At 38.7% G+C, this 27,531-nt stretch overlaps 1 protein-coding gene across 3 annotated transcripts in view; it reads left to right on the top strand.

Moving 5' to 3' along the window:
- Positions 1–27,531, top strand: part of gabrb4 (gamma-aminobutyric acid type A receptor subunit beta4) — a 61,253-nt gene that overhangs the window by 15,199 nt on the left and 18,523 nt on the right. For all 3 annotated transcript variants that reach the window (XM_072446543.1, XM_072446545.1, XM_072446544.1), the window contains exons 3-5: positions 12,632–12,699; positions 15,548–15,768; positions 26,093–26,175. In XM_072446543.1, the coding sequence (XP_072302644.1) occupies positions 12,632–12,699; positions 15,548–15,768; positions 26,093–26,175 (372 nt within the window). The remainder of the gene's footprint in view (positions 1–12,631; positions 12,700–15,547; positions 15,769–26,092; positions 26,176–27,531) is intronic.

Here is a 27,531-nt window from a genome sequence, read left to right as displayed (position 1 = left end):
AAAACATCAGGAAAACATGTCCACGTCCATAGAACAGATAAGCACGTTGAACAACTAGTGACCAAAACACCCAACTATATACTGTATAATACGATACACAATTCTCAGGCACTGCATTTATTCATCATACAGTTATCATACAGATCATACAGTTATCATACCGTTATCAAACAGTTATCATACAGTTATCATAATCATACAGTTATCATACAGATCATACAGTTATCATACCGTTATCAAACAGTTATCATACAGTTATCATAATCATACAGTTATCATACAGATCATACAGTTATCATACCGTTATCAAACAGTTATCATACAGTTTCATAATCATACAGTTATCATACAGATCATACAGTTATCATACAGTTATCATACAGTTATCATAATCATACAGTTATCATACAGATCATACAGTTATCATACAGTGATCATACAGTTATCATAATCATACAGTTATCATACAGATCATACAGTTATCATACCATTATCAAACAGTTATCATACAGTTATCATAATCATCCAGTTATCATACAGATCATACAGTTATCATACAGTTATCATACAGTTATCATAATCATACAGTTATCATACAGATCATACAGTTATCATACCGTTATCAAACAGTTATCATACAGTTTCATAATCATACAGTTATCATACAGATCATACAGTTATCATACCGTTATCAAACAGTTATCATACAGTTATCATAATCATACAGTTATCATACAGATCATACAGTTATCATACCGTTATCAAACAGTTATCATACAGTTTCATAATCATACAGTTATCATACAGATCATACAGTTATCATACAGTTATCATACAGTTATCATAATCATACAGTTATCATACAGATCATACAGTTATCATACAGTGATCATACAGTTATCATAATCATACAGTTATCATACAGATCATACAGTTATCATACCATTATCAAACAGTTATCATACAGTTATCATAATCATCCAGTTATCATACAGATCATACAGTTATCATACAGTTATCATACAGTTATCATAATCATACAGTTATCATACAGATCATACAGTTATCATACAGTGATCATACAGTTATCATAATCATACAGTTATCATACAGATCATACAGTTATCATACCATTATCAAACAGTTATCATACAGTTATCATAATCATCCAGTTATCATACAGATCATACAGTTATCATACAGTTATCATACAGTTATCATAATCATACAGTTATCATACAGTGATCATACAGTTATCATAATCATACAGTTATCATGCAGATCATACAGTTATCATACAGTGATCATACAGTTATCATAATCATACAGTTATCATACAGATCATACAGTTATCATACAGTTATCATACAGTTATCATACAGTTATCATAATCATACAGTTATCATACAGATCATACAGTTATCATACAGTGATCATACAGTTATCATAATCATACAGTTATCATACAGATCATACAGTTATCATACAGTGATCATACAGTTATCATAATCATACAGTTATCATACAGATCATACAGTTATCATACAGTTATCATACAGTTATCATACAGTTATCATAATCATACAGTTATCATACAGATCATACAGTTATCATACAGTTATCATAATCATACAGTTATCATACAGATCATACAGTTATCATACAGTTATCATACATGTCGGTGTAATCCCTCATTCGTCCTGGCGTGTTCCATAGTAGAAAAAGCTTCAGTTGTAGTCATCTGGACTCAGTTTGAAAAAATAGACGTTTCGACTCTCATCCAAGAGTCATTGTCAATAAAAGAATTTAGATGGAGAACTCCGATATTAATACTGTTCTGTGGTAAGACCCGCCCATTGGGCGGAGCCTTCCTGAAGTAGAAAGAGTTGTTTGTTTCAACAGAAACTCCCCCCTTGTATCTACCGAGCTAGCCTATTCAGAATTTTAATGGCCTATTAGAATCCTCTTTGTCTTTGTGAGACCCTGGCTCAACCACCCTGAGTACCTGATTAGCATCTAAATGTCCTTGTCCTGGTCCTCTACCTTTCCAGGGGTTCAGTATTCCATTATAGATACCAGGAAGATTGAATCTGAGCCCTCCATTTCTGTTTAAAGAAGGTCTTTCTTTTTTAACAAAAATAGCTTCCTTGACTCCTCTTTCAAACCATCTTTTCTCCCTGCTTAAAACCTTCACCTCACCGTCTTCAAACGAGTGATTAGAGGCTTCAAGATGGAGATGCACGGCACTCTGAGGTCCTGAACTTGTATTTCTTCTGTGCTGATAGAGCCTCTTGTGTAGAGGCTGTTTTGTCTCACCTATGTAACGTTCTTTACATCTTTCTTCACTGCATTGGATCGAATAAACTACATTGCTCTGTTTTTGAGTCGGCAACTTGTCCTTAGGGTGAACCAGTTTTTGTCTTAAAGTGTTTCCTGGTTATCATACAGTTATCATACAGTTATCATAATCATACAGTTATCATACAGATCATACAGTTATCATACAGTGATCATACAGTTATCATAATCATACAGTTATCATACAGATCATACATTTATCATACAGTTATCATAATCATACAGTTATCATACAGATCATACAGTTATAATTGCAGGGGCACCAGTCATCAACAAGAACACATCCTCAGTACACTTGCGAAGTCCTCTAACTGTAAATTAGTTATATAGTATTATAGTTATTATAGTTATTATAGTTCCAGTCAATATACGTAGATGGTTGACAACTTATAGAGAAAATATCCTGTTTGTCTTTAGTTTCCTTTACATTTTTCACACAATCTAACTAAATACATACCGTCTAATTATTTTTGTTCAAACTGTTTGACAAACATTTGGCTGTGAAATCCCATAATCACCCAATGTTAGCTAAATGGTATATTAGATAAAGCTATATAATACAACTACCAAAAAAAGAATTTCATCACATGTATATGGGATATACAAAAATTGCAATTGAATGTATATCGTGTTAAAGGGAGAACAGTTATAGCCCCGGTGTTAACTGCCTTCATAAAACATACACAATAATTTAACTGCAAAGTGTGTGTTGAATTTGTGATGTCATCAGCACCACTCGATGAAAAGATCACATGACTAGACCATTTGTAGATGTGCAAATCAAATTAGTGACAGTTGTTTCTCCTTCAGAAAGTACTTATACATTTTTTTTCTTGCAGAGTGCTCTATATCCTGTAATATCTCACATAATACATTTAACAATATGTATATGTATTGCATAAACTGTTGACTGACATGCATCTTTATGTTTTGTTCTGTAAATTATATATTTAGCTAAAATAAATATATAAGATGCTCAAAACTACCACTCGACATATTTGAAAAGCATTCTAACATAGACTAAGAGTAAGATTCTCTCAAAGGACAAGTACATATAAATGATTCACTGATTATTGAGTTTAACAAATTGAGCTCAGTTGCAATCATTTATTCATCAGGTGATTCTCTGTATCAAATATCATTGCTACTAACAAACAAATAGTTACAAATTGTGCACATTTACATTTTCTTGGGGTAAAACACAAGTTGTTAATATATTTTTAGTCTTGGTTTTCACATACGTATAATCACCCCCTACACCCAATACACACTCCTGATGATAAATAGATCGGGAAAATAATGACATTGATTAATCCTGTGAACGTGTGACATGCTAAATTAATTACGCCTGGAAGAAAATAAATTATACATCGAACCATACAGGACTGTATGAATGAATTATACACTGCTCTAGCAGCAAACTTTCTTAATGGGCTCTTGCAATGGAACATGATTTGTCCCATGCAGAAGGAATCCAAGCATGCATTGTTCTTATTCCATTTTTTTTCTACAAGAATCCGAATGTAAACTGTTGCTTTGGCCTCTATGCCTTATAATAATGTTCCCTGTGCGCGTATGATACATGAGAGGGAATGTCCACAGGTAAGACAGCCGTGCGCTTCATAACTCACTGACAAAGAAATGTGTATGTAAGTGTAGGAGCATTGTTCACGTGCGGAATCGAGCATTGCCTTCCATATATCAGCTGCCGGCTTTGTGACAGGATAGGACACTAAGAAGAGGCCACCTTTACTTATCCTCTGTCTGGGTGACTGTGGGTGATGGACTGCCTCTGCTCTTCTGCTTTACATCATCATTCTCTCTGGTTCCCTCCACGCAATGTCTCCTAATGATTTCCCCTTATTCTAAAGACATTACAGATCTTAGTGCATTGTCACTGGCTGGCACAGTGGAGAGGCTTATACATGCTTATGGCTGTTAAGAGCGGCGCACTCACCACTGCGTAGTTGTGCTGTGATGATGAAGAATGATGTCATTACAGTACAAGCCACTGTAGCACGAATGATGTCAACATATACGGTCAACCCAAATAAGACTCTCAAAGGAGAACACAGAGGAGTGTACCATCTTGTGCCATCTTTATCATATTTTATACAATCTACCATGAATTAAGTACATTTTTTGGTAACATGCATTCATTTCTCTAAAATATATGATGTATTATTCTAGTAACTCTATTGTATGTAAACTTTGCTGTCATCATAGACATATTTAGTAATAACCCTGACCCTTTGAACCATTCTACCCCTGACGCTTCAGGGTAACCTGTCTGGGGCCGTGGGGTGATGGCTGAGGAGCATGGGAGCCACGGTCAGATGCTGAGCCAGGATCTTGGTCAGATTTGTATTGCCCTTACATTGCATGTTTTGGGGCAAATATTATTACCCGCAGGAAAACCATGCAAACTCTGCACAGAGAGGTCATGCCAGCCTAGTAACAGGTGGCTTAGCAAATCAGGGACGTCGGTATCAAAACAAATATGGCAACTCATGAGGGGGAAAAAAGGAAAAGAAAATCTCTCAGGACTCAAAAACATTGCAGATTTCTGCAGAATGAAGGAACATATATAGCCATAACTTCACATAGGACTGGTACATGTCCCCACCAATGTTGAGCTGACAGGAGTCTAACCAACATTCATGTCAGCCACGGACGTCAGATCATGTCCTGACAGCAAGATTCCGCGAGAACAAGCGTCCCGACGGGGTCAACCCCTTGCTCTCCTTTCATTATCCTTCAATAAATCTCTCCAGGGACTGCCCACTACTTGGTTCCGGAAGTAAATTTTCCATTATTTTCCCCGATAGTAATGAGCTCACACAGTTTACTGTTTGAAATGTTTTTTAAATAAGGGGTCGTTTTTGTGCTCCCGAATTTGTAAGTTGTGCTTTTGAGTTTGCGTCGTTTTGAGTCGTGAGCAGGGGGCTCGTAAAAGGCCATAATAAGAAATCCCCTCCCCCAAACAAAAATCTTCAACCCTATTGCAAATTAAATAAATAAAACAGATATAGCCACAAGCAGCAACGATCGGCCGCCACTGCCCCTCAACGCAAGAGGAGGGGGCGCTCACGTGCCCCAATTGTCCTCCTTTTATTACATTTACTGCAGAATCTGTGGTGCAATAGCCCCTTCTCCTCTCCTCTACAAATATGGACAGTGTATGTCACTGGCCCTCAGTATAGTGATAATGTTCACATTTTGCATTACAAGTTTATATGCATGGAACGTGCATGAGTTGGGGAATGCATTAGTGAGCTACTTAGCGCAAAACGAGCTGTAAAGCGCTTGTTTAAAAGTGCGCACTTTCCCTCGGGCATCGCCCGTTTACAATTATACTGTTTGATTTTTGCACTACTAATTAGTATGCACGGGACGTGCATGAGTGGACGAGTTTGTTAGTGAGTGTTTGGAACCTTGCTTCGTGCGCACTCTCGCAGCCATGCTTTGCACGGCCTTATGGAACTAATAGGCCTCTTGCCAGCTTGTGACACTCGGGCCTAATAAATGACAGCTAAGTGAGCCATTCCTTGTCTTATTTGGTGTCTGTAAGGCTTTCCTCTAGTTATTCCAGTCCTGTTCTCCCAGTCTATACAGTAGAGACATCCAGGCTCCACTGAACTGGAAGCTGTTAAGTGCCCCAAGGTGTGAATGTGTTGGTTATCTGGTGGTGGCCCTTTGATTGATGGGTTCACGCAGCCCCAGGGCCTGTGGCTCCTTTAGAATCTCATCATAAAGTAGCCTAGATTGAACATAGATGAAACCCTTTGAAGGTCATTAAAGGGTTTTGGAAATGCTACATTTTAAGAGTCATTTTACAGACAATTATGAAAATCTATGAAGAGTTTGGAGAACAACTCTTTATAGATAGATGATTTACATTGATGCAGCTGATCACAGAATCACTCAGCAGAAGAGGTTTGACGCAGCCACACCTGAAATACAACGCGAACAATGTGTCCAGCCTGTGATTGACAACAGGTAGCAGCTCTTATGTAGTAGTCCAGTTGATGAATTTCAAAGCCACCTTTAGCCTTAGTCAGCGCTGCCTCTTTTGATGTACTTTACTATTCAGTAGGTGCTTGGACCACAATTGGCACAAAGCAAATAATCAATGGAGCTGGCTGGATGCCTCACATTGGTCTGTTTGTTGGTTTTTGTTGCTTCATGAGTGTGCTGTCCATTGAAAACAAAAGCAAACACAGACTTGCCTGGGTAAATCATCTTGCCCCTCTTGTAGCACTGAAGGGAGAATGTTGCTCAGTTACCATGGAGCCCACTGTTGCTAGGCAATGGCTTGATTATCAGAGTTTATATATATAAAAAAGTCAGAGTGGTGTTTTCTTCAAATCAGACAAATATGAAAGCATATCATAACATTTATTTTCCGTTGTTATATATATATATAAATATATGTATTTAATTATAGTATGGTCATGTTTCTTTCTTATTTGAGAACGTTTCAGAGCATTTAATTAATCAATGTTTTTTGTTGCAGTAGCTATAAGCTATCACCTTTTTTTTGTTTTTAAATTCCCCATTACCATTAGATGCAGGTCCTTTTAGACATGAATTTGAACCAAAATCATGCATCATATGGATTTGATTAATTTTCAAGCTCAGTTCGCATGCCCCTAAATAGCTCTTCCACATGTTACCTAGGGGCCCTATCCCGCACTGTAGCCTTTTGGTGAAACATTATGTGGTAAGTAAATTGTTGATTCTAAAATTGCTCTTATAGAAATCGAGAATTAATGGTTGTCTGCAATTTGCAAGACGACCCTACATTTGTAGCATGATTAAAAGGGTACGCTCCATCCCAGGTGAATATAAAGATTTGTTTTCTGTAAAATATGAATTCCGTTGGCATACAAAAAGTTATTTTGTTGTCCTCTAGTTGCAGATTGAGAACCATAAAATTGACACTAATCCATCTTGTTACTGTTGATGCTTTTTTTGGCAGGTCGGGCCATGAGTGATGTTCTTTACCTGTCATTTTTAAGGGACATTCATGCTGAGTCATTGTCGACCTGCCAAACCCGCGCAATATCATACCCCAAAAATGAGCAAATCGATGTCAGCAGGTTTTTAGATCACCTTTTCCTTTGATTTTACCCCTTTCATTTCTGTTGATGATTCTGTTGCACAGTCATGCAAGCACTCTCCCTTATGACTGTTGTATCGTGTGCAGCAGTCACATCTGTTTAGCATTGTAGCCTAGGCTGGTAGCACTGTTAGCCTTAGCTCTGCGCTTGGACAGGCATAAGCTATGTATAGAATATGTCACATCTAACTAGCCTTATGCCTTTAAGTAGTTCTAAATCCTTTAGTCCTTCATGACCGCACCCTGGCAGTGAACTCGTGATCATTGTTCTGTTCTGATCATTGTTCTGATCTAGAATGCCATTAACCAAGGAAAAAAATAAATGCATAAAATAAAGCAGCCTCACCACCCACAGCATCGGTTTAGCTTGTCTGGCCCTGGGCTAGAGAAGACTATCAGACTGGAAGCTCAATGTGGCGACACATTGTTGGAAGCCGAGGGGACAGCGTACACAGATAATAAGCAGAAGGGAAGGGGACAGCCAGACCAAAATAAACAGGCAACTGTCAACAGGAAGTGATAGCAAGATGCATCACAGACTGATTTTTGAACTGCTGACTGAACCATACATATAGCAGCAGCGGGTAACAGCTATCGCCACGTTCAAAGGCGGCTAATAATCCCTCGAGTCGAGATCCAGCCCAATCATCCATACACAGCCAATTTAGATGTGCTGAGGAAGATGTACTAATCATAAGCGCTCTACCATAGGGGATCATCAGGCAGGCAGCGGCGTCCAGGAACCACGTAATGCAAATGTTACAGCGTTTAGTTTTCACACTGCAGGTATGTTAGCCTTATTAAGTGGGAATTAAAGATGAGGCAAATTAGGCCCTAGGCACCCAGATGAGGCTGCAAGTTTGGGTTACACAAACAAGTGAGGCTCCCTCAAGACTGAGCAACATCCATCAATCAATCAAATATCTTTATTTAGCCCAGTGAGGCCATTTATTAAGCACATTGTTGTTGTTTTTCACCCTTAAAATGTCTTGACCTAACAGATGCATTCCTGAACTTAAGGAGTGAATATCCATTAAGCCTTTTTAATCATTGCCATTAAACACAAACAATAAACAAATGTCTCCCTCCAAAGTCTGACCTCAAACCACGGACACAGGATCGGCTGTGGACATCTTGATTAAAAACCTTCAGCTTATCATTGACAAAAATAAATTGCAATCTCAATCAAATTTGTATTAATTGCTCAAGGTTTTTTAAATGTATTTTCTCAAATACCAGCATTTTCAAACCATACTGGATTGTTGTATCCTCACCCTGTTGGGAATGGTATACGGCGTGCGGCATCATGTACAAAGTTATTGCTGCTCCAGCCATGATTTAAACGCATCCCGAAAATGCACTATATTTTACCCTCACACAAAACGTATTTGTAGTTTGTGGATGTGAAATGGCCACAGGGTTGCTAATTAAATGTCAACACAGTCAAATTTATGTTGCTCATCTTTGCATGAAATAAATGCACTTTGTATGTCCTTGCTTCCCTGTTGCCTGTAGATATTAATAACCCCACAGTAATTACAAATGGATTTATTTATTGGCTTGTTCTGATGCATGTCTGTCATTAAATTGGTTAATATATGTTTCCCAATATGTTAACCTGCTCAACGGATAATTTAATGCTTGCGAAAGCTTATTGTACACTAATCATCCAAATCATTACGACCATCTGACCTGATCTGTGAGGTCATAATATATTGTGTACCCTCTTTGGCCTGTTTGCAATCAAATCTGTGGGTTTGTTCCCAAAATGGTGACTGCAGCAAATATTAAAAACGATTATTTACTGAAAGATATGAAACTTGTTTTGGCAAAGTTTATAATGCAATTTAACATGTCAAGGAAAAGTTAAAAAGTGGAAGGTTATTTCCGAAGAGTGTTTTATTCACCAACTTGTGAAGTGCGAGTTCAGGTAGCAGATTTATTTTGAGAAAACTGCAGAGACAGAGACAAAGTGAGTGCCTCTGTTTCACTAAAGTGGGGTCAATGTAGGCAGCAAAGGAGGGGGGGGGGGTACTCAGACATCTCTGGGGGAAACTTGTTGTGGTTTCCTTCACAAAGTGCAGTAGGAAATGGCCTGATTTTTTGGGGAAGGAAATGAGTCAGGAAATATGACAGGGCTTCAGGGCGTTAAAGGGTTTACTGTTATGGGAGGAGTGAGGATATGGGATTACAGTGTTTAAGAACAGACCTAGTCAAGTGGTCAATATTCGAATGGCGGATGAATTCTAAAAGCATATGTGATGTGTCCCTTTCTCCAACACAAAGTTAAGAGAGAGATTACGAAGATGTTTAGGTCTCAATATTTCACACACATTTGAATAGATGAATTACATCCTAAGGGTGGGTGATGATGGGGAAATATGACAATATACAATGATGTTATTGCAAGTGCACATAGCAAAAATGTATATTAAATATACTCAATATTCACCTGTTGCATATCTCTAAAACAACAATTGCGATATATTGTCATGGAATTAGACAAACACCAATGCTGTTCCTTAACACAGAGAGAACACAATTCAACTTAGAATATGAAACGATACAGAAACGTCAGACTTTTTTGTGTAGCATACATGGGAGAAACCGCCGGGCCGGGTCGCCAGGCTGGCGTAAATAGCCCGGCGACCCACAACGTTTTTTCTCATGCAAGTTGGTTTTATTAGACATTATGGAATAGGCGGGTCACATTCTCATTGGTCAGCTTCACATCAAGGCACTTGTCTTTTACAACAGTTGGTATTTTTCCTTAGAGATAAAGCATGGGTGTTTACCTAACTCCCCTGGGCTGTTACACCCCCTCCCTACGCTAAACATTCCCCTGCTCCATCTTTACGACACCTTCACAAACAAATGCAGTTTGTCACATGCCGTTTTTCTCTTAGACTAATGATGCAGATAATATACAAATATAGTCATATCACTATTATGCAGATAAAATACATCACATTTTATCACATACATATATATATATATATATATATATATATATATATATATTATTTTTGTATCTCTAGAATGTCTAAAATCAATAGAGGGATGGAGGTTGCGGGATTTGTAAACTGTTTTTACAATAAAAACTGCGGAGTGCTTTGGTGTTTGTTTTATACATTTTATTGACATTCTTTTTTAGTTACTTTCATATTTTTTGCACTTTTGTTTGTTCTACAGTGCTATAGCCTCTAGTTGTCTTAAACTTCTCCAACTCCATGAATAAGTTTTATAACTAAGATTCCAAATAGCCCACTCACAGTAAGATTCATGTTTTGTAGTTTTTTTTCTGGCATAAAACCCTATATATAGAAATCAAAGACACACTTTGAACTGCACGTTACCCCTGCCCTGACATCGCTATAGTTAGTGAGGGCAGAGTGCAGCTCAACAGCTTTGGTGTAAAAGTCATCTGCGTACCATTCTATCAAAGAGTGTATAGACTTTTCATGTTCACTGTCACTCTGTGCAGAACTGTGGAGCTGTTTGAACAGATGTATCTATACTGTCATGCTCAAAACAACACCATCACAACCCCAACCTCCAAATATTTAGTCTTCAATCTCAAAGATTTCAACGCTTGACGAGAGAATACATTTGGATGTACTTCTCTTTGGATGAAAAAAATAAAAATATAAACAATATGCAATGTAATATGTGTGGGGTTATTTTGTCATATGTCTGTCTAAAATAATGTATTATTTAAAGAGTTATTCACTTAAAAATCATAAAAAGAAAATGCACAAAGCTATTGTGGTCACCTTGGAGGAGGTTTATAAGAATACACTGAAAAGTTACTGTAGCGTGGCGTATAGTGATTTCATTATAGGTCTGTGGGGACTTTGCCCAAGCGCATTTGTAACCTCTAAATGTGCTGATGTGCTTGATTACACATGCCCACACAACATGGCCCTATGAAAACACATCTGCAATGGATTCCTTTTTTGGTCCCAATGTTCTTTTTTCATGTCATTTGTCAGCAACTTATATACTTATACAGAGCATTATGTCCAGGTCAGCCATATGTATTAGACACAATATAAGCCTGCTGTGACAAAAAGCCACAATTGGATAGGGCAGTACTTCTTAAGTTTGGATAAAAATCCCGCTGACATGTAGAATTATGTTAGCGCTGCATTACGGTGACATTACAGTGAAATAAGCAAGAAGTGGACTCAAGCTAATTTCGGCCAAGTCTGCACTTAGTCTGTGATTGGATAATCCTGCTTGTTTGTTTATTGCATTGGAGTAAGTGTTCACAGCACATGTTAGGATTGGTTTATGTACTGTAATCGGGCACATTTGCTTGTGAACCGCCAGACCAGAAACTCCTCTCTATGTTTTTACACGCGCCTGGCCGGGTAAGCGTGCACATGCACTTTGCACATGCACTTTGCCTTCACTCACAACGTTCTCATCAGCTTTGTCCCCGCTGTGGGAGAAGTCTGCTTAAATCATAGTTCATGAATATGTTATGGGTGCATAATGTTTAACATGTATCTGACACTAGTCTTTGAACTAAATCACGGTAATGTTCATTTATTTGCATTATATAACTTTTCTGATGGAGGGTCTGCCACCTGATTGTTGCCATGGAGATATTATTACATGTCCAATCTGTGGAGAGGGGACCCTATTCACAGTAAGAATTTATGTTTTCAAGGTATTTCTTTAGCCATTAAACGGCTGCAATAAACTTTAACATGTGCTGTGGAACATTCCAGGCAAAGCAATAACATGTCCATGGAGAAAAGAGGGTGGTGGATCCCCAAACTGAAACGTTACAAAGAATACTTAAAAAAAAAAAAGTATGATGAAATTAGGGATGGTTCGATATGGACTTTCAAGCTGATATCAATATTCGATATTCGGCTTCTTGTTGTTGCCAATACCTATATTAAAACCAAATCTGACGCAGTGAAGTCAAACTAGAAATATCTGTACCAAATGTTTGCTACATTTTAACGATACCAATATCTGAGGGGAAACTCCATTATCACAGATAACTGATATCCGATATACCATCCATTGACAAAATGGAATACTTAACCTTAACATACTCAACCCTAACCCATGTCACTTTTCTTTCTTTGTTCTCATAAGAAATGAAACTGTGATCTTTTGTCTTTGTTGTCACAGGTCCTCCAGTCATTGTAGGAATGAGCATCAACATAGCCAGCATCGACTCCATATCAGAAGTCAACATGGTAAGCTCCAAAGCTCTATTCTTATCGTCCTCAGGTTTGATATCCTTCATTTCCATTGCCACTGCCGTAAAAGCTTCAAAAACCACCTATAGCACCAATGGTTTTTCACATAAACAGAACTCTCCCAGCAGAATTAAACCAATACTGTTTTTATTCTCACTTCCCACTCGACAAGAAAGCACATTGAAATGACCATCTGATTATCACAAATTCCCACAGTGCTTCACGAGATACAGTGCTACACAAAGGCTGGTGAGAAGAGCAGGCTGAGCAGAGAAGAAAGCTGGTGTGTGATGACGTCACTGGGTCTCTAAGCACTGGCTCTTTATATTACTCAGAGTGGCATGGTTCGTCACACCAGCCTTAAAATCCATCCATTTTAACATAATCTCTACCTGCAGTCCGGTAATCATTTGATCTCAACCAATCTGAAAGTAATGACCCTTTTTATGATGGAATATTCATAATTCTCAGAAATATGCCCACTTTCTCTGGTAGATACATCTGGTTGGTACATATTAAAATGCACAAAAGGAGTGCGGGTAAATCTGTCGAACTCATTATTAAAAGCGCACCAATGAAAGGCCCAAGCACGTTATGTATTTGTTCTAAGTGGGAAGAATATTCTCAAAGATTTCCTGGTGCAATTTTTTAACATCTGTATTAGCACATGTGACTCAGGGAAGAGTTGCTATGGCGACTGCAAAGACAAGCCAAAAGCTCCATTCAGGTAGTGTCAGACGCATCAGGAATAATAAATAAATAAAGCAATTTTGAATGTCACAATTAAACAAGAATTTGGACTAAAATAGGTAAGTAAATTTTGCAAAGCAATTATTTGTTATTATGCACAATGAATGAGAACAATAGTTTGTTTGGGTTTCCTAAAGTAATCTTACTCCAGTGTATAGCCTAATGCAGTGCTTTTGGGTGGCAGCACACAAAATCACTGCTTTTAGTTTAAAAAAAAAGCTGTACATAATGTGGCAATTCTTTTTTTCTTTTTTGGTTTGTTCGGGACACTACAAAATGGTATGGAATTCATTTACATCCATGTAGGAATCCAATAATTCCAATTATATTATTTTTCAAGGTACACCTATAGTGAGGAACGTATTTGAACATCCTGCAATTTTACAAGTTCTCCCACTTAGAAATTAAACTGCGGCAGGGATTTTGGCCCTTCTCCACACATAAATTCTCTAGATCTGTCAGGTTTTGGGGCTGTCGCTGAGCAACATGGAGTTTCAGTTCTCTCTAAAGGTTTTCTATTGGATTTAGGTCTGGACACTGGCTAGGCCACTCCAGAACCTTGATATGCTTCTTAGGGCAATTTCTTGGTTGTCCTGGCTGTGTGTGGCTGGTTATCGTCATGTTGGAAGACCCAGCCACGACAGATCTTCAATGCTCTGACTAAGCCAGGGAATGAGGTTGTTGCCCAAAATCTTGCAATACATGGCCCAATTAATCCCCTCTCTTTAATTCAATGCAGTCGTCCATTCCCTGTGCAGAAAAGCTTCACAGTAGGGATGGTGTTCTTGGGATGGTACTCATCCTTCTTCTTTCTCCAAAGACAGCAAGTGGAATTTATACCAAAATGTACAATTTTGGTCTCATCTGACAACATGACTCTCTCCCCTGTCTCCTCTGGATCATCCAGATGGTCATTGGCCAGCTTCACATGGGCCTGACTTAAGCGGGGGAACTTTCCTGATTTTAAACCATGATGACCTAGTGTATTACCGATAGTAACCTTTGAAACTGTGGTCCCAACTCTCTTTAGGTCATTGACCAGATCCTCGCATGTAGTTCTGGGCTGATTTATCACCTTTCTTATCATGAATGATGTCATCTTTTGCCGCTTCCATTTTCTAACAATTGCTCCAACAGTTGATCTTTTTTCATCAAGCTGCTTGCCAATTGCCCTGTAGCCGTTTCCAGCCTTGTGGAGGTCACCATTTGGACAGCTCTTTGGCCTTGTCCACGATAGTAGTTAGAGTCTGACTGATTTGGGGGTGGACAGGTGTCTTTCTGCAACTAACGAGGTGAAACGAGGTGCAACTAACGGGTGCTAATAATTTCGATTAATAAATGTAGTAGAGGTGGACGTTAGGCAGACTAACAGATCTTTGAGAGCCAGAATTCTTGCTAATTGGAAGGTGTTCAAAAACTTATTTGCAGCAATAACATACAAATACATTATTTGAAAATACAATGTAATTTCTGTTGTTCAAATACTTTTGCTTTCCTCACTGTACCTCAGGGCACACTAGTTTTACCAGCACACAGGTTCAGAATCTAGGGCCTAGTGCACCGCCACAATATTTTAAGCCAGAGTATTTGTGGACAGGTTTCACATGTGTTTACAGGGATAAGGGTTCATTAAGGTAACGGTTCCAAAGTGGGGGTCACGACGTATGAGCTGGGGGTCCTGAGATGATTTCATAATGTAATTTTTAAATTATGACACTGTATTACATCTATTTTTGGAAACTGTGTTTTAGTGAAATTGGGTCGGATAACATATTAAACAAATAAAATATATACAAATAAACCTAATTTTAAAGATTTACCATTGAAATTATTGCCAACATCTATTTCATTTTACTGCGGGGTGCCCAAGTCGGTTAAATGGTTATTTTGGGGGGCCCGATCTGAAAAGTTTTGAAACCCCTGGTTTAGTCTGCAGAAGTAATTATGGTTACAATTTGGATCTGTCTCCAGGAATGAAATTATGTCAATGTAATGTCCCCAAAAAAATGTACTAAGCTGTAAAATATGCTTATGTTGCTTCATCAATGGACATTTATTTTAAATCACTTTTTAACCTATTCTCTCATTCTTCTAGGACTACACCATCACAATGTATTTCCAGCAGAGTTGGAGGGACAAGCGGCTGGCGTACGGCGAGCTAAACTTGAACCTCACTCTGGATAACCGCGTGGCGGACCAGCTGTGGCTCCCTGACACCTACTTCCTTAATGACAAGAAGTCCTTCCTTCACGGTGTGACAGTGAAGAACCGCATGATCCGCTTGCATCCCGATGGCACCGTGCTGTATGGACTGAGGTGAGCCCTGTGTCATAGCATTGCTATTTTTAAAAACCTCATAGGACATTGTCCACAGATGGTGCTCTGGTCTTTGCACTTCGCTGTGGAGTTTGACAGAGGTCAAAATTTTAAGATTTCAGATTCTTACTACAAAATCTGAAAATGCTGATTTAAGAACACATCAGGAATGTCGTAAAATGTGCCTAGAAATGTGTTTTTTGAAGTTCAAGTATCAAGAAAATTAAATATCCCTTAACACTTGTTTGGGACTACACTAATATTCTAATATTCTAAGATTGTATTGCAGCAACATAACAATAAAAGATACAATGCTTCATTGTAAAACCAATTTACCATACTTTTTGGGCTATAGAGCGGTCTTGAATAAAAGCCGGTCCTACGGAATTTACAAAGAAAAAATACATTGTACATATACGGGCCGCACCTGTCAGTAAGCCGCAGGTGCCCATGTTGTAACATGAGATATTCACATATCTAGTACACGGTGGTTGTGTGTCTTTTGCACTGAGGTCTCGTAGCACACCCGCGACGCAGCAGACCTATGGTAATTAGACACGTTTTTTATATGAGTTGAATTGTAATAAAATACACAGCATTTTGAAGCTTATCAAACAGAAAACACATCACAGCTGTCCCTACCGTCCCCTCTGTCCTTGATTACTTGATTGAGCTGCGTTACCTGTGTCTGTGGGCCCACATCTGGTTCATCTGCTCCTGAGCTTGTGCTTCGAGAGTGAGTGTTGCACAAAAATATGGTCCACGGTAGTGTTGCACGGCCAGGCCAAGAAATTCTCATTTCAATACGGCATTTTCTAAACTGCAGTCCGCCATATATCGCATGTCCGCGCTATACGTGTGTCTTTGCGTTTCGCTGCGTTCACTTCCTCATTAAACTAATTTATCTGTGAATATGAGTCTGACTGTAATAAAACACTGTCCACTGATGTCTTCAAGTCCGAAAAGTATGATATGTACTGAAATTAATACAAAATAGTCAGGTGAGCAGCATGGACCAACAATCAGGAGCACTGTTGAACAGAAACAAGTGTGAAACTGTAAATTAAATTAATATACTACTCCAGGTATGTCATAACACCACACCTCCTTCTAACGACATTTAAACTGAATAATACATGTTTTTGTACACCAAATCCTTATGTAGAAAGATATGCCATTTTTATAACAAGCAAGCAATTCATCAGTTTTTAACCTTGGTGAAAATGTGATTCTTTTCTATTTTCAACATCATTCCCTCAGTGAGGACAGAACATCAGGCGCTATTGTTTCTTCTTTAACACACGTGTATTTTCCATCTCCATCGTGACCCTTAACACAGCACGAACAAAGGTCCTGTCAACATTGTTCTCACACAACATAGTCAAGATTCATGGGAAAATATTTGATCAGATTCATGAGTGCACAAAGCCTTATAACCCCATATACACACTGTATTTTTGTAGTCATTTACACTTTGTCAGCTTCTGACAGCTATGGACCTTCTAGTGCCATACTTTGTCATAATTCTGGCGGATTCAGGACAATACTATTTAGGACACTTAAAAAGGTTTATTTATAAAGGTAAAAATTCAGAGCTGACAAATAAAAATAAAAATAAAGTTTCATGAATTGACAAAGAGGTAAAGTAAGATCAGTAAACGTAGCCTAAATCAATCTCGGATTTGTACCACAAACAAATCAGACAACAATTGAGATCCCACGGGACTGGAACAAAATAAGAACATTTCGAATCTCTTAATGACAGCACAAATGAGGAAAATAAGGCCCTGTTTTGTTCCATGCACAAAAGGAACAGTACTGTCAAGATTTGGATCATGTGAAGTAATGAATTATTAATGCAGTGATCAGTATTCAAAATTCCTGAATTAGTCCTGACACGAAAAGAGATATGATAGGCACTCTTATTTTGTTGTGCTTCAAAAGACTTCTCTCTGGTAGATGGTTCAAAGGAATTTCTCATTAAAAGCACCCAAAATACCATGATTCTTGTTGTATTAGTATGCCTCTGTTGACACACAGACTTCAGGCGCATTATTTATACATTTAAAATACTCCGGAGTGCTACAACAACGGCAGTTATGTCACCCGGATTAGTGTTACCGGGGCCCCATCCTGGAGCCAGGCCTGGGGTGTGTGCTTGCGGTGAGCGTCTGGTGGCCAGGCCTTTCCCCAAGGGGCCCATTAGGGCACTGCCCGAATGAGTAACTTTGGGCCGTCCTCCCGTGGACCCTCCACCTGCAGGAGGATCTGTAGGGGCCGGTTCGGAGAGATCTGGGTGGCAGTCAACGGCAGATGCCTCGACGACTAGATCTCCGGACACAGAAACTGACTGGGCATCACCTCCACGCACGGTTTCGAGAGGGGCGCCACTTCTCTGGTGTTGCCCGCGGGGAGAGGTGGCGGGCTGGTGTTGGTTTACTTATAGCCTGACAGCTCAGCTGCCACGTGTTGGAGTTCACCCCATTGAACAAGAGCGTCCTCCGCCTTCGGGTGGGGGACAGGTCTCTCACTGTTGTGGCGGCCTACGGGCCAAACAGCAGTGCAGAATACCCGGCCTTCTTTGAGTCCCTGGGAGGGGTACTGGACAGTGCACCGACAGGGGACTCCTTTGTTCTACTGGAGGATTTCAACGCCCACATGGACAAAGACAGTGACACCTGGAGAGGGGTGATCGGGAAGAACGGCCTCCCCAATCTGAACACAAGCGGTGTTTAGTTATTGGACTTCTGTGCTAGCCACGGATTGTCCACAGATACTGGAGAGGAGAACACCGGGAAGAGGCCCATGGGAAGACCCAGGACACGCTGGAGGGACTATGTCTCTCGGCTGGGATCTCCTGGGAACGCTTTGGGATCCCCCGGAGGAGTTGGAGGTGTCTGGGGAGAGGGAAGTCTGGGAGTCCCTGCTTAAACTCAAGCACAAGAAGATGGATGTAATACTACCGAATTGTTATGTGTCTTCAGTCAGAATCCATTCAGATAAGGGTAATTTTCAACCTACTAATAGATTTAAATGAATTTAAGGTTTGACAATATGCAACTGCAGCTATAGTAGAAATGCATTAAGTTATACGACAAACTTAGAGATGTTTCAACAATTATCAATTAGGATCATCTGCTAATCACCATATATCAATTTGCTGCAACACCATCTCGAATTATTGCTGTTCTTGCTCTTCACAGAACAAGTCTGAGAGCTGCAGCCACATAAACAATTTAGTAATTACTTGATCGAAGTAGTCGCAGTTTCTTCTTTTGTTGCTTTACCCTGTCTAACAAGATAAATTCAGGAAAACTTGAGCCTTTTTTTAATTGTATGAGCTCAATGTTATTACCATGGATTGGCAATATTCATGATTCATGATAATAATAGCAATACAGACTATTTAACATAAAAAGTAAGCAGCGCGATGGGTTTTATCTGTTTTGGTATGGATTGATTTCCAGGTAAATCCGTACTAAAATCCTCAGATCACTACATCCTCCACTCAGGATTTATTTCAGTGATGCACGGGAAACGGACAAGCTCATTGGTCATTACAGTGGTCAAATACAGTACTCATTGATTTTGCAGTTTGCAATGTCCTTTGTCTTGTTTTTCTTTGTAAAGCCCCATTTTTGTTTTGATGCCGAGAGACCATTCACGTCTTTAATTGGCTGATACACCATCTGAATTTGCATCAATATAACCCCCTCTCCATATATAGTGCAGGAAAAGTGTGTGGTTTTTAGTTGGGCAAATGATCCCTAACCCTAAAGACTGGCTGTCAGGAAGTTATCAAATCAAAAATCTGAAAATAATACTAGACCATAATGTCGGTGTAATCCCTCATTCGTCCAGGCGTGTTCCATAGTAGAAAAAGCTTCAGTTGTAGTCATCTGGACTCAGTTTGAAAAAATAGACGTTTCGACTCTCATCCAAGAGTCATTGTCAATAACAGAATTTAGGTCGAGAACTCCGATATTAATACTGTTCTGTGGTAAGACCCGCCCATTGGGAGGAGCCTTCCTGAAGTAGAAAGGAAGGCTCCTCCCAATGGGCGGGTCTTACCACAGAACAGTATTAATATCGGAGTTCTCGACCTAAATTCTGTTATTGACAATGACTCTTGGATGAGAGTCGAAACGTCTATTTTTTCAAACTGAGTCCAGATGACTACAACTGAAGCTTTTTCTACTAGACCATAATCCCTTTGTCCTAAGTCTTGCATGCAAAGCAGTCGCATGTTGCAAAATTCCTCTCTATCCATCTTGGTGATGGTTGGACAAGTACCCAATGAGCTCCTGATGAACAGCCATTCTCCCACAGTTATTCTTGTGATGCACACTGCTTTTGTTTCCCTTTAACCACTCTGTTGTTGAGCAGGTGGCAGCGTGCGTGGGGACAATTTCATGGTGAAATTGACTGATATGCCGCTGCGACACCTGATCTGAATAAACCTGACCACCTGCGCCACATGCATTTCTTTGGAGCCACCACTGAGGGTCTAGGAGAGAAATAGACTCGCGCCAAAACAGAATAATATTATGGCATTACATCTGCAATTTGACTGGCAACTCCACCAGTATTTGTGTAAGATGCTGCTACCTCAATACATTTCTCATCTCATTTCCACAGCAGTTGTACTGCACATGGCAGATTTACACCAGCCCATTGTAAGTGTCAGACACTGTGGGTTGCACTATGTAGTATTGTAAACATATTGTTAATACTAAAAGAAACCAAGCTCATTGGAAGCTGCTTTATTGGAGTTCTGATTTTGTCCTACTTTAGATTGTCAGTAATATTTTACACATGTTTTTGTCATGGTATTGATTTTGTTCTCTGTTGTTTGTCTTTATTTGAGGATATTTGACCAGAATTCTGGATGTCTAGGCAAAGGTTTAGGTGGTGGATGGTATCATAGTTACTCGTAATATATCACCATGTGATTTAGTTAAAGGCCATCAAAGTGAAAACTGCAGCATGCAAGTTTAAAGCAATAATGACATTTAATTGTTTATTTCTCAAGTTAAATGTTGAAAAAATGTCATCTTAAAGACTTGGGCCATCCTGGTGCCATCTCACTAAAAAGACTGGACAGGACCCTGTTTACATCTACAAAAAACTGAATAAATAAATTATAAAATAAATGCCCAAAACATGCACCATAGGTAAAATCTTCCAGCTAAGGTTGTCCTGACCAAACCTAGCTAAAGATCTATAGAGATGGGTCCCCAGGCGCAGCGCTGAGAATAGCAAAACAACAGAGTAAAGTACTGGTCTGAGAGATGACTCAAATAAGAGTAAAAACGGATCAAGGGAAATTCTGAATTAGCTGTAAGAGTAACTGCTTGGACGTAACATCTCATTTATAATTCAAAGTAGATGTAATAGGGAGGACAAAACTTTAAATAATGCACAAAATATATCATATTTTCTTTTTCTTTTTAAAATAGTTTTAAAGTTATATGGAATGTCGATATTGAAGACAGTCTGCAGTGCCTCATTGCTCTCAGTATTTATGAATAACAAGGCAGTTCTAAAACAAATGATATGATGAGATCAAAATAATGTATTTTTGAAGGATAGACCACAACAATGAGAGAAAGCTAGATTATAATTAAAGGTAAGGCGTTCGGAGCACAAATGACAACATACCGGTAAGCCTTTCTCACATGTAGTTTTATTCAGTGGGAAAAGTAACCAAAGCTTTTACGTAAGAGTATGTATGTAAGTAAGAGTACTTAAATCCAATGTAGGGCTAAATGTATGGTGTCTGAAAAACTACTCATACTCTAAAAATAACCTCTTAGATGTTCCCCAGTGGCGTTGATGGATGGGTCAAATGCAGCGGATCTATGGAGAAAATAAAGTGTTCCTAAACCTTATATTGTTAAGACAGAATTCAACAAAATTATTGGATATTGCTCATTTCTCCTCTCTTCCGCAGACTCTTTTGTACACTAATTAGACTAGAACCTAATCTTCATGCAAAAGTGCTTTCCCAAAACCTTATTATGCTCCGTGCAAACGAGGAGCGCTGTAAATCCTCTTTGTTGAAATGTTTGACTTTGCCCAGGGCTTGTGTGAATGCGTCCCACTTTCTTCTCAACAATAGATGCTGCAGTAGATGTAGCAACTAATTTGAATGTTTGTCCGTTTGGTGTTTTTGTTGACTTCAATGAATTTCTCCAAGTAAAAACTTCTGTTTGCCCCCAAAGTGCTCCGTTAGAGGCCGACACAATACAAGCTGTGGACAATTGCATTACACAGGCTGCTGCACCTTACTGGCTCTGTGAACCCTCACCTATCTACTCACTTGAAATGTGCTGAAACTGGGATTGTAGTTTTTAGTTTCAATTCCAATTTTGCTTACGGACATTTTTATCTTTGAGTTGTGCAGATTTGTGCTGAGCAGGCAATTTTCTTTTATGTCAAATGCAGCTTCGCTCAACAAATATACAATCTGTCAAAGCGAAATGGAAACAATTTTAGGTAGATTCGTATAGTCTTTGGAGAGCTCTAAACAAGTTCTAGGTAGTCCCCAAGCAATCAGGTAGTTGCTTTTCCTGTATGTATGTAGAAATGAGTGTGTCACACAGTTGGCTTCCATGCAGGATGAGACATAACTACAAGACAGTAGTTAAGTACGGTAGATAACTGAAAAATGTTGTTCTAGAAGCTTTCCTTGTCAGCCAGAACCACACACTTTCCCATACTATACAATGACATGTAACCTTGGCCCCAGGTTTGATTTCACTGGTTGGTGTGATTGACCAATCTATCAGATGACCAATTAGCTTATTGTTTCCCATAAATAAGTAACATTTGGTCATTATGGTCTGATACGGTGTGGATAAGATACACTTTATTGTCCCCGTAGGGACAATAAAGTCAGAAGCAGTGTTTGATGTTTTGGATGGATGTTCTGGATAAAACCCAAGAGACATACAAACTGTAGACTATAAATCCTACACAAAGAATTTCAGTCTGGATTTACCAGGAAATGTATAAGCTAATTTAATTAGAAGTGTTTGCCTCACAGTATGAAAAATGTGCATACATGTATCATGTCGCTCCCCAATAAATCTATGGATGTTGCTGTTTCGGTGAAATAATGAAACATCTCTTTGTATAGATTGGACAAGTTCAGTGAAAATGTATATGTTTGAGGGTTTTACAATAAAAAACATAATTTTTCTAGACGGACTGCCACAGCAATAAAGGTATACAAATAAACCACAACACACAATTTATTCACCAATATTTGCTTATAAATTCCATGTTTTTTCCAAATGAACAAATGTGAAAATACTTGAAGTAGTTCTTACTGTGCACCTCTGGGACTTCTAAAGACTAGTGTGAGGACAGTGTTGCAGATAAACAAAGCCTCCAACATCAATAGTGTACTGTGGCACACTCTGGACCATGTTTTCTGCTTCCCTACATGCTCCGTTGAAAGGCCTCATGATCCTCATTAGTACACACTTGTCCCAGGTCCTTGGAGCACTCCCGAGTTTGTTCAAGCCCAACTTCACACCAGATGGCATTCTTGTCTTCCCATTCTATGTGATTTGTGTTTCATGTTTCTGTTTATTAAAAGCATGTTGAATTGTTGATAGTACAATGCATCGGTGGTTTTCTTTGGTTAACTCACAAAAGTCAACCGCGTAGGTGTCCAAACACTTACTCACAGACTGGAGATGAAGGGCTCTCTCTGTCTGGGGCCTCTGGGATCCTCCTCCACATTGTTAGACGCTTTGTAACGCTGGCACGGTGCATAGTCAGAAATGCCAAGAGCAAAGGAAGAAAAAAAAAATCAATGGGACTGGCTTTTAATTGTGAAATCAAATCATTTTTTTCCTCATTCTCACAGGGATTTCCAGAATTAGCACTACACCAACAGCTCAGAGTAGAGTCTCACACCTTCACAGCGATGACCAAGACGAGCGACAGTGAATAATGTTGTGTTGTGATATGACGACGCCGTTGTGGATGTTCTAGTTCTCCTGTGGGACGGAGAGCTGCTGACCTACATCTGCTGACGTTCTCAAATCCTCTCTTGCTGTGAGACGTCCCAACTTGTGCCGACTCACAACCCATCCTCCCGCGCCGTGTTAACTGTCACAGAAACAGACAGGTCCATTGGCAGGCTCGTGTCAGCTCCGCCAGCGCCTGACATCCATGTGACACCATGAGCTAAACTGAGAGATTAGAAGGCTTTGCTAATAAAGGTGCGCTGTGCAACTTTGCTGATGGAGGATTGGCCACCTGCTTGTTTCCGTGGAGAATACGGCTTTAAACTTACTTTGCCTTTGAAAACTGTGCATCTTGTATAAAGAAAGCACTGCAGATTATTTTTGACACATGACTTCAGAACTTTGTATTTGGGCTTTACATTTCCTGCCATGGCATCACAAAAAATAGATGACACAATTTGCACCAACAATCAACGACAAATTCTAATTGACTTTTAGAAGATGGAAAAAACATTGGATTCGGACTTCTCTTCTCTGTGTTTCTGTTCTGTTCTTTTATTTTGTGTGCTTTTTTCTGTCAGTGGGCTCGCCTCCCCACGGCTCTGACCATTCATTAAATGCCATACTGTGGAACATTTCAGGCAAAGCATATTAATGGAGAAAAGTAGAAAAGTTACACACTACATCTATAATGAATAATAGCCGTTCACCAAACTGTATTAGTTGTTTTTGACCAAATGGACTTCTGTAATGAAAGATTTAAGGTTCATTGTCGTTTCCCCATAATGCCATGGATTTATATAGTGCCTTTCAAGATACTGGATACACCCAAAGTGCTTTACATTGCATTATTCATTCATCTTTCACACACAGTGGTGGCAAACTACTTCTTACAGCCACAACTACCCTGGGGCTGGCAGACAAAGTCATGTGCCACCTGCGCCAAACGCCAATCCACCAATCACCAAAGACATTTTAATAGAGGGTTATCAATTAGGAAAGAAAGCGTTTAGAACTGCTGCTAATAGCTATAACATCTGGCTGCTGTCCAAAGAGTTCCCTACATCAGCATAATGCAAATATTGGCAAATCATTTAGATTTCATTTGAACATAATTAAATAGGGGGAAAAGATGACATAATGTGTTTAAATCATTTATTTCTGAGTGTTTGTAGACTGTAAGTAGAAAAGGCTGAAGACGTTTCTGGGGTAGTAATGTGGACAATGGCAGTCAAGACGTTTCAGTCCGGTGTGATCGGACGTTTCCGGCAGTCGAAACGTCTCCAACAATGTTAAAAAACAATGATTACCTTTGAAACTTTTTCTACCATTGACCAATCCGGCGGCACAACATCCTCCTAAAACTTTACAAAATTAGACATTTAGAATAATTAAATGGCTAATATTTTCCCTGCCGAGCATCTGGTTCTTTTTATTTGGCAATGATTGTTTTGCTTTCTCAGTTGGTTCCCAAGTTGCTCCGGACACTCCAGAATAGCAAATTATTTATTTGAATGATGTGTGAATTATCTGAACTGAAATTGCATTTTTTTCCCCATTGCACACCTGACAATACCTCAAGTACTATTATAAAATCATAGTTTAGAATCTAGAACCTACACTTAATCAGCCAAATGACGCTTTTATTCATATGAGCATTTTGCAAAGATGATATTGTAACAGTTTTATCATGTTCTGTACATCTATGTTTATTACATCAGTGTAAACCCATAGACTGCAGCTGCGTTAGTGACTCTGACTGGAACCGAATTATTAATTCATGACAAACATTCCTTAAAGGGTAAAAATCTCCCTTTGTCAACACACAACATACAAACATGTTTCGTAGCCTCTAGAAAAGATGGGCTAAAAATGACTTTTGTGGAGAGCGAATGGAAGCTGGTCCAAACAGCAGAAATGTAATTACAAGAATGTGCCGCACCAGTAAATATCTCCATTAAATGCCACAAGACTCCTACATGTATAATTTGTTGCCAGCACTGTTTGCCGGGGCCTCCTAGATTTATTTACATTAATATACTGCACGATATACACCTTTTATATTACTACCTGGCAGAAATGTATATGTCACAGGTTGTCATAAATAATGTGCATTGACAAAAATCACATCCATCCACTGAGTGGTTAATGATCTGCATAAAAAGAAATATGTCTCTCTCAAACATTTGTATAAATCATTTCCGAGACTCGGGAAGAAGTGCACGTACAGTAGGTGTAAGGCACGCAGAGCAGCAGCAGTGATAAATGAGACCATAGCTCAGTGTTTGTTATTATAATGTTGGTCCCAAAATCTGTTACTAACTCAATCTGTTTCTTTTTAGGATAACAACCACAGCTGCCTGCATGATGGACTTGAGGAGGTACCCCCTGGATGAACAGAACTGTACACTGGAAATCGAGAGCTGTGAGTACAGTTAATAATAAAGAGGAAACATTAGTAGCGTTAAAGAACTTGCTTTTTGGTACATAGAATTGAAATATAACTATTTACATTTGGTTCAGTGTAAAACAGAATACTGACATAAAACCACTCAGTGATAGAAACAGGTTCATTGACTTCCTGTTCAAAACTGCATAAATGATAAGCTCCGCCTCTTCATAGTGATGTTTCGCCCTAAGAAGCAGCGGATTGTCATTTACGTGTACATTACACGTTTTAGAATCCTACATGTTTCACCTGGAGTTTTAATTTCTTAAATAATAATAACAGGGATGTGGACGGAGATATTTGAAAGCAGCCATTTTCTGAGCACTCAAGCCTCAGGAAAATACTGGATATTCAAACATGGCCAGGCCATGAAACTAAAGCTGCTCCGGAAAATAGCAGCTATGATTTATACATAATATAATATGAAAAAAGATTAACCTTTTATTGAATGATTTATACATAATATAATATGAAAAAAGATTAACCTTTTATTGAATTTACTCCATAAGTAAACAAATACTGATACTAGTTAATCAAAAAATATGATAATTACAGATAGTTATTCATAATTAAAATAAGAAACATAATTGTAACACATACGTTATGTTTCTTTAATTTAGATAAATTACTTTTGCTGCTGTTGTAATTAAAACCTGTATTAGTGTGATCATTCCCACTGACCACTTCATCAATCACCACTGTGGCTTCAATAAAGCAGATATTTGTGATTCCCATTTGCTGGGATAAAATGGCTCTGTGTTTGTCCCTGGGGGACATCAGCGAGCAATGAAATATGGATATGCCATGAATTAAAAGGTGTTGGGAATATTTGCTGTTTATGCACATGGAAAGGCTCACGCTGGGGGAACAGTGTGCATTAAACATCAGTGTGATTGATTAGGAAGCCAGTTGTTTAAATTTCATGGACAATGTCACACTTCCTCAGCCTATAACCTCTGCCTGAGATTTAATGCTAATGAATCCTGAGTCCTGAGTGAGTTGAAAGCTCAGTGGGACAATGGGAAATGTAGACACACTTGCTGAAAAATTGTTACACACTTTCCCAGTGAGATATATATATATATATATATATATATATATATATATATATATATATATATATATATATATATATATATATATATATATATATATATATATATATATTCAGATATATATCATTCATGTGGTGATTTGGTCTAAGAGGCTTCAGTGATTGAACAGGCTTAATTGCATGTGATTATTGCCAAAGTATGTCTGATACTGCAGTGCAATAGAACAATTAACACTAAATAGGGAAATTCACTTTGTTTTATTTAACATTCTAAACCT

The sequence above is a fragment of the Eucyclogobius newberryi genome, unplaced genomic scaffold (assembly GCF_026437365.1).
Source record: "Eucyclogobius newberryi isolate DKJ021-1_F unplaced genomic scaffold, fEucNew1.0.hap1 SCAF_15, whole genome shotgun sequence".
NCBI classification, from domain to species: domain Eukaryota; kingdom Metazoa; phylum Chordata; class Actinopteri; order Gobiiformes; family Gobiidae; genus Eucyclogobius; species Eucyclogobius newberryi.
The sequence above is the reverse complement of the archived record's forward strand: the minus strand, read 5'-3'. Positions and strand labels throughout refer to the sequence as shown.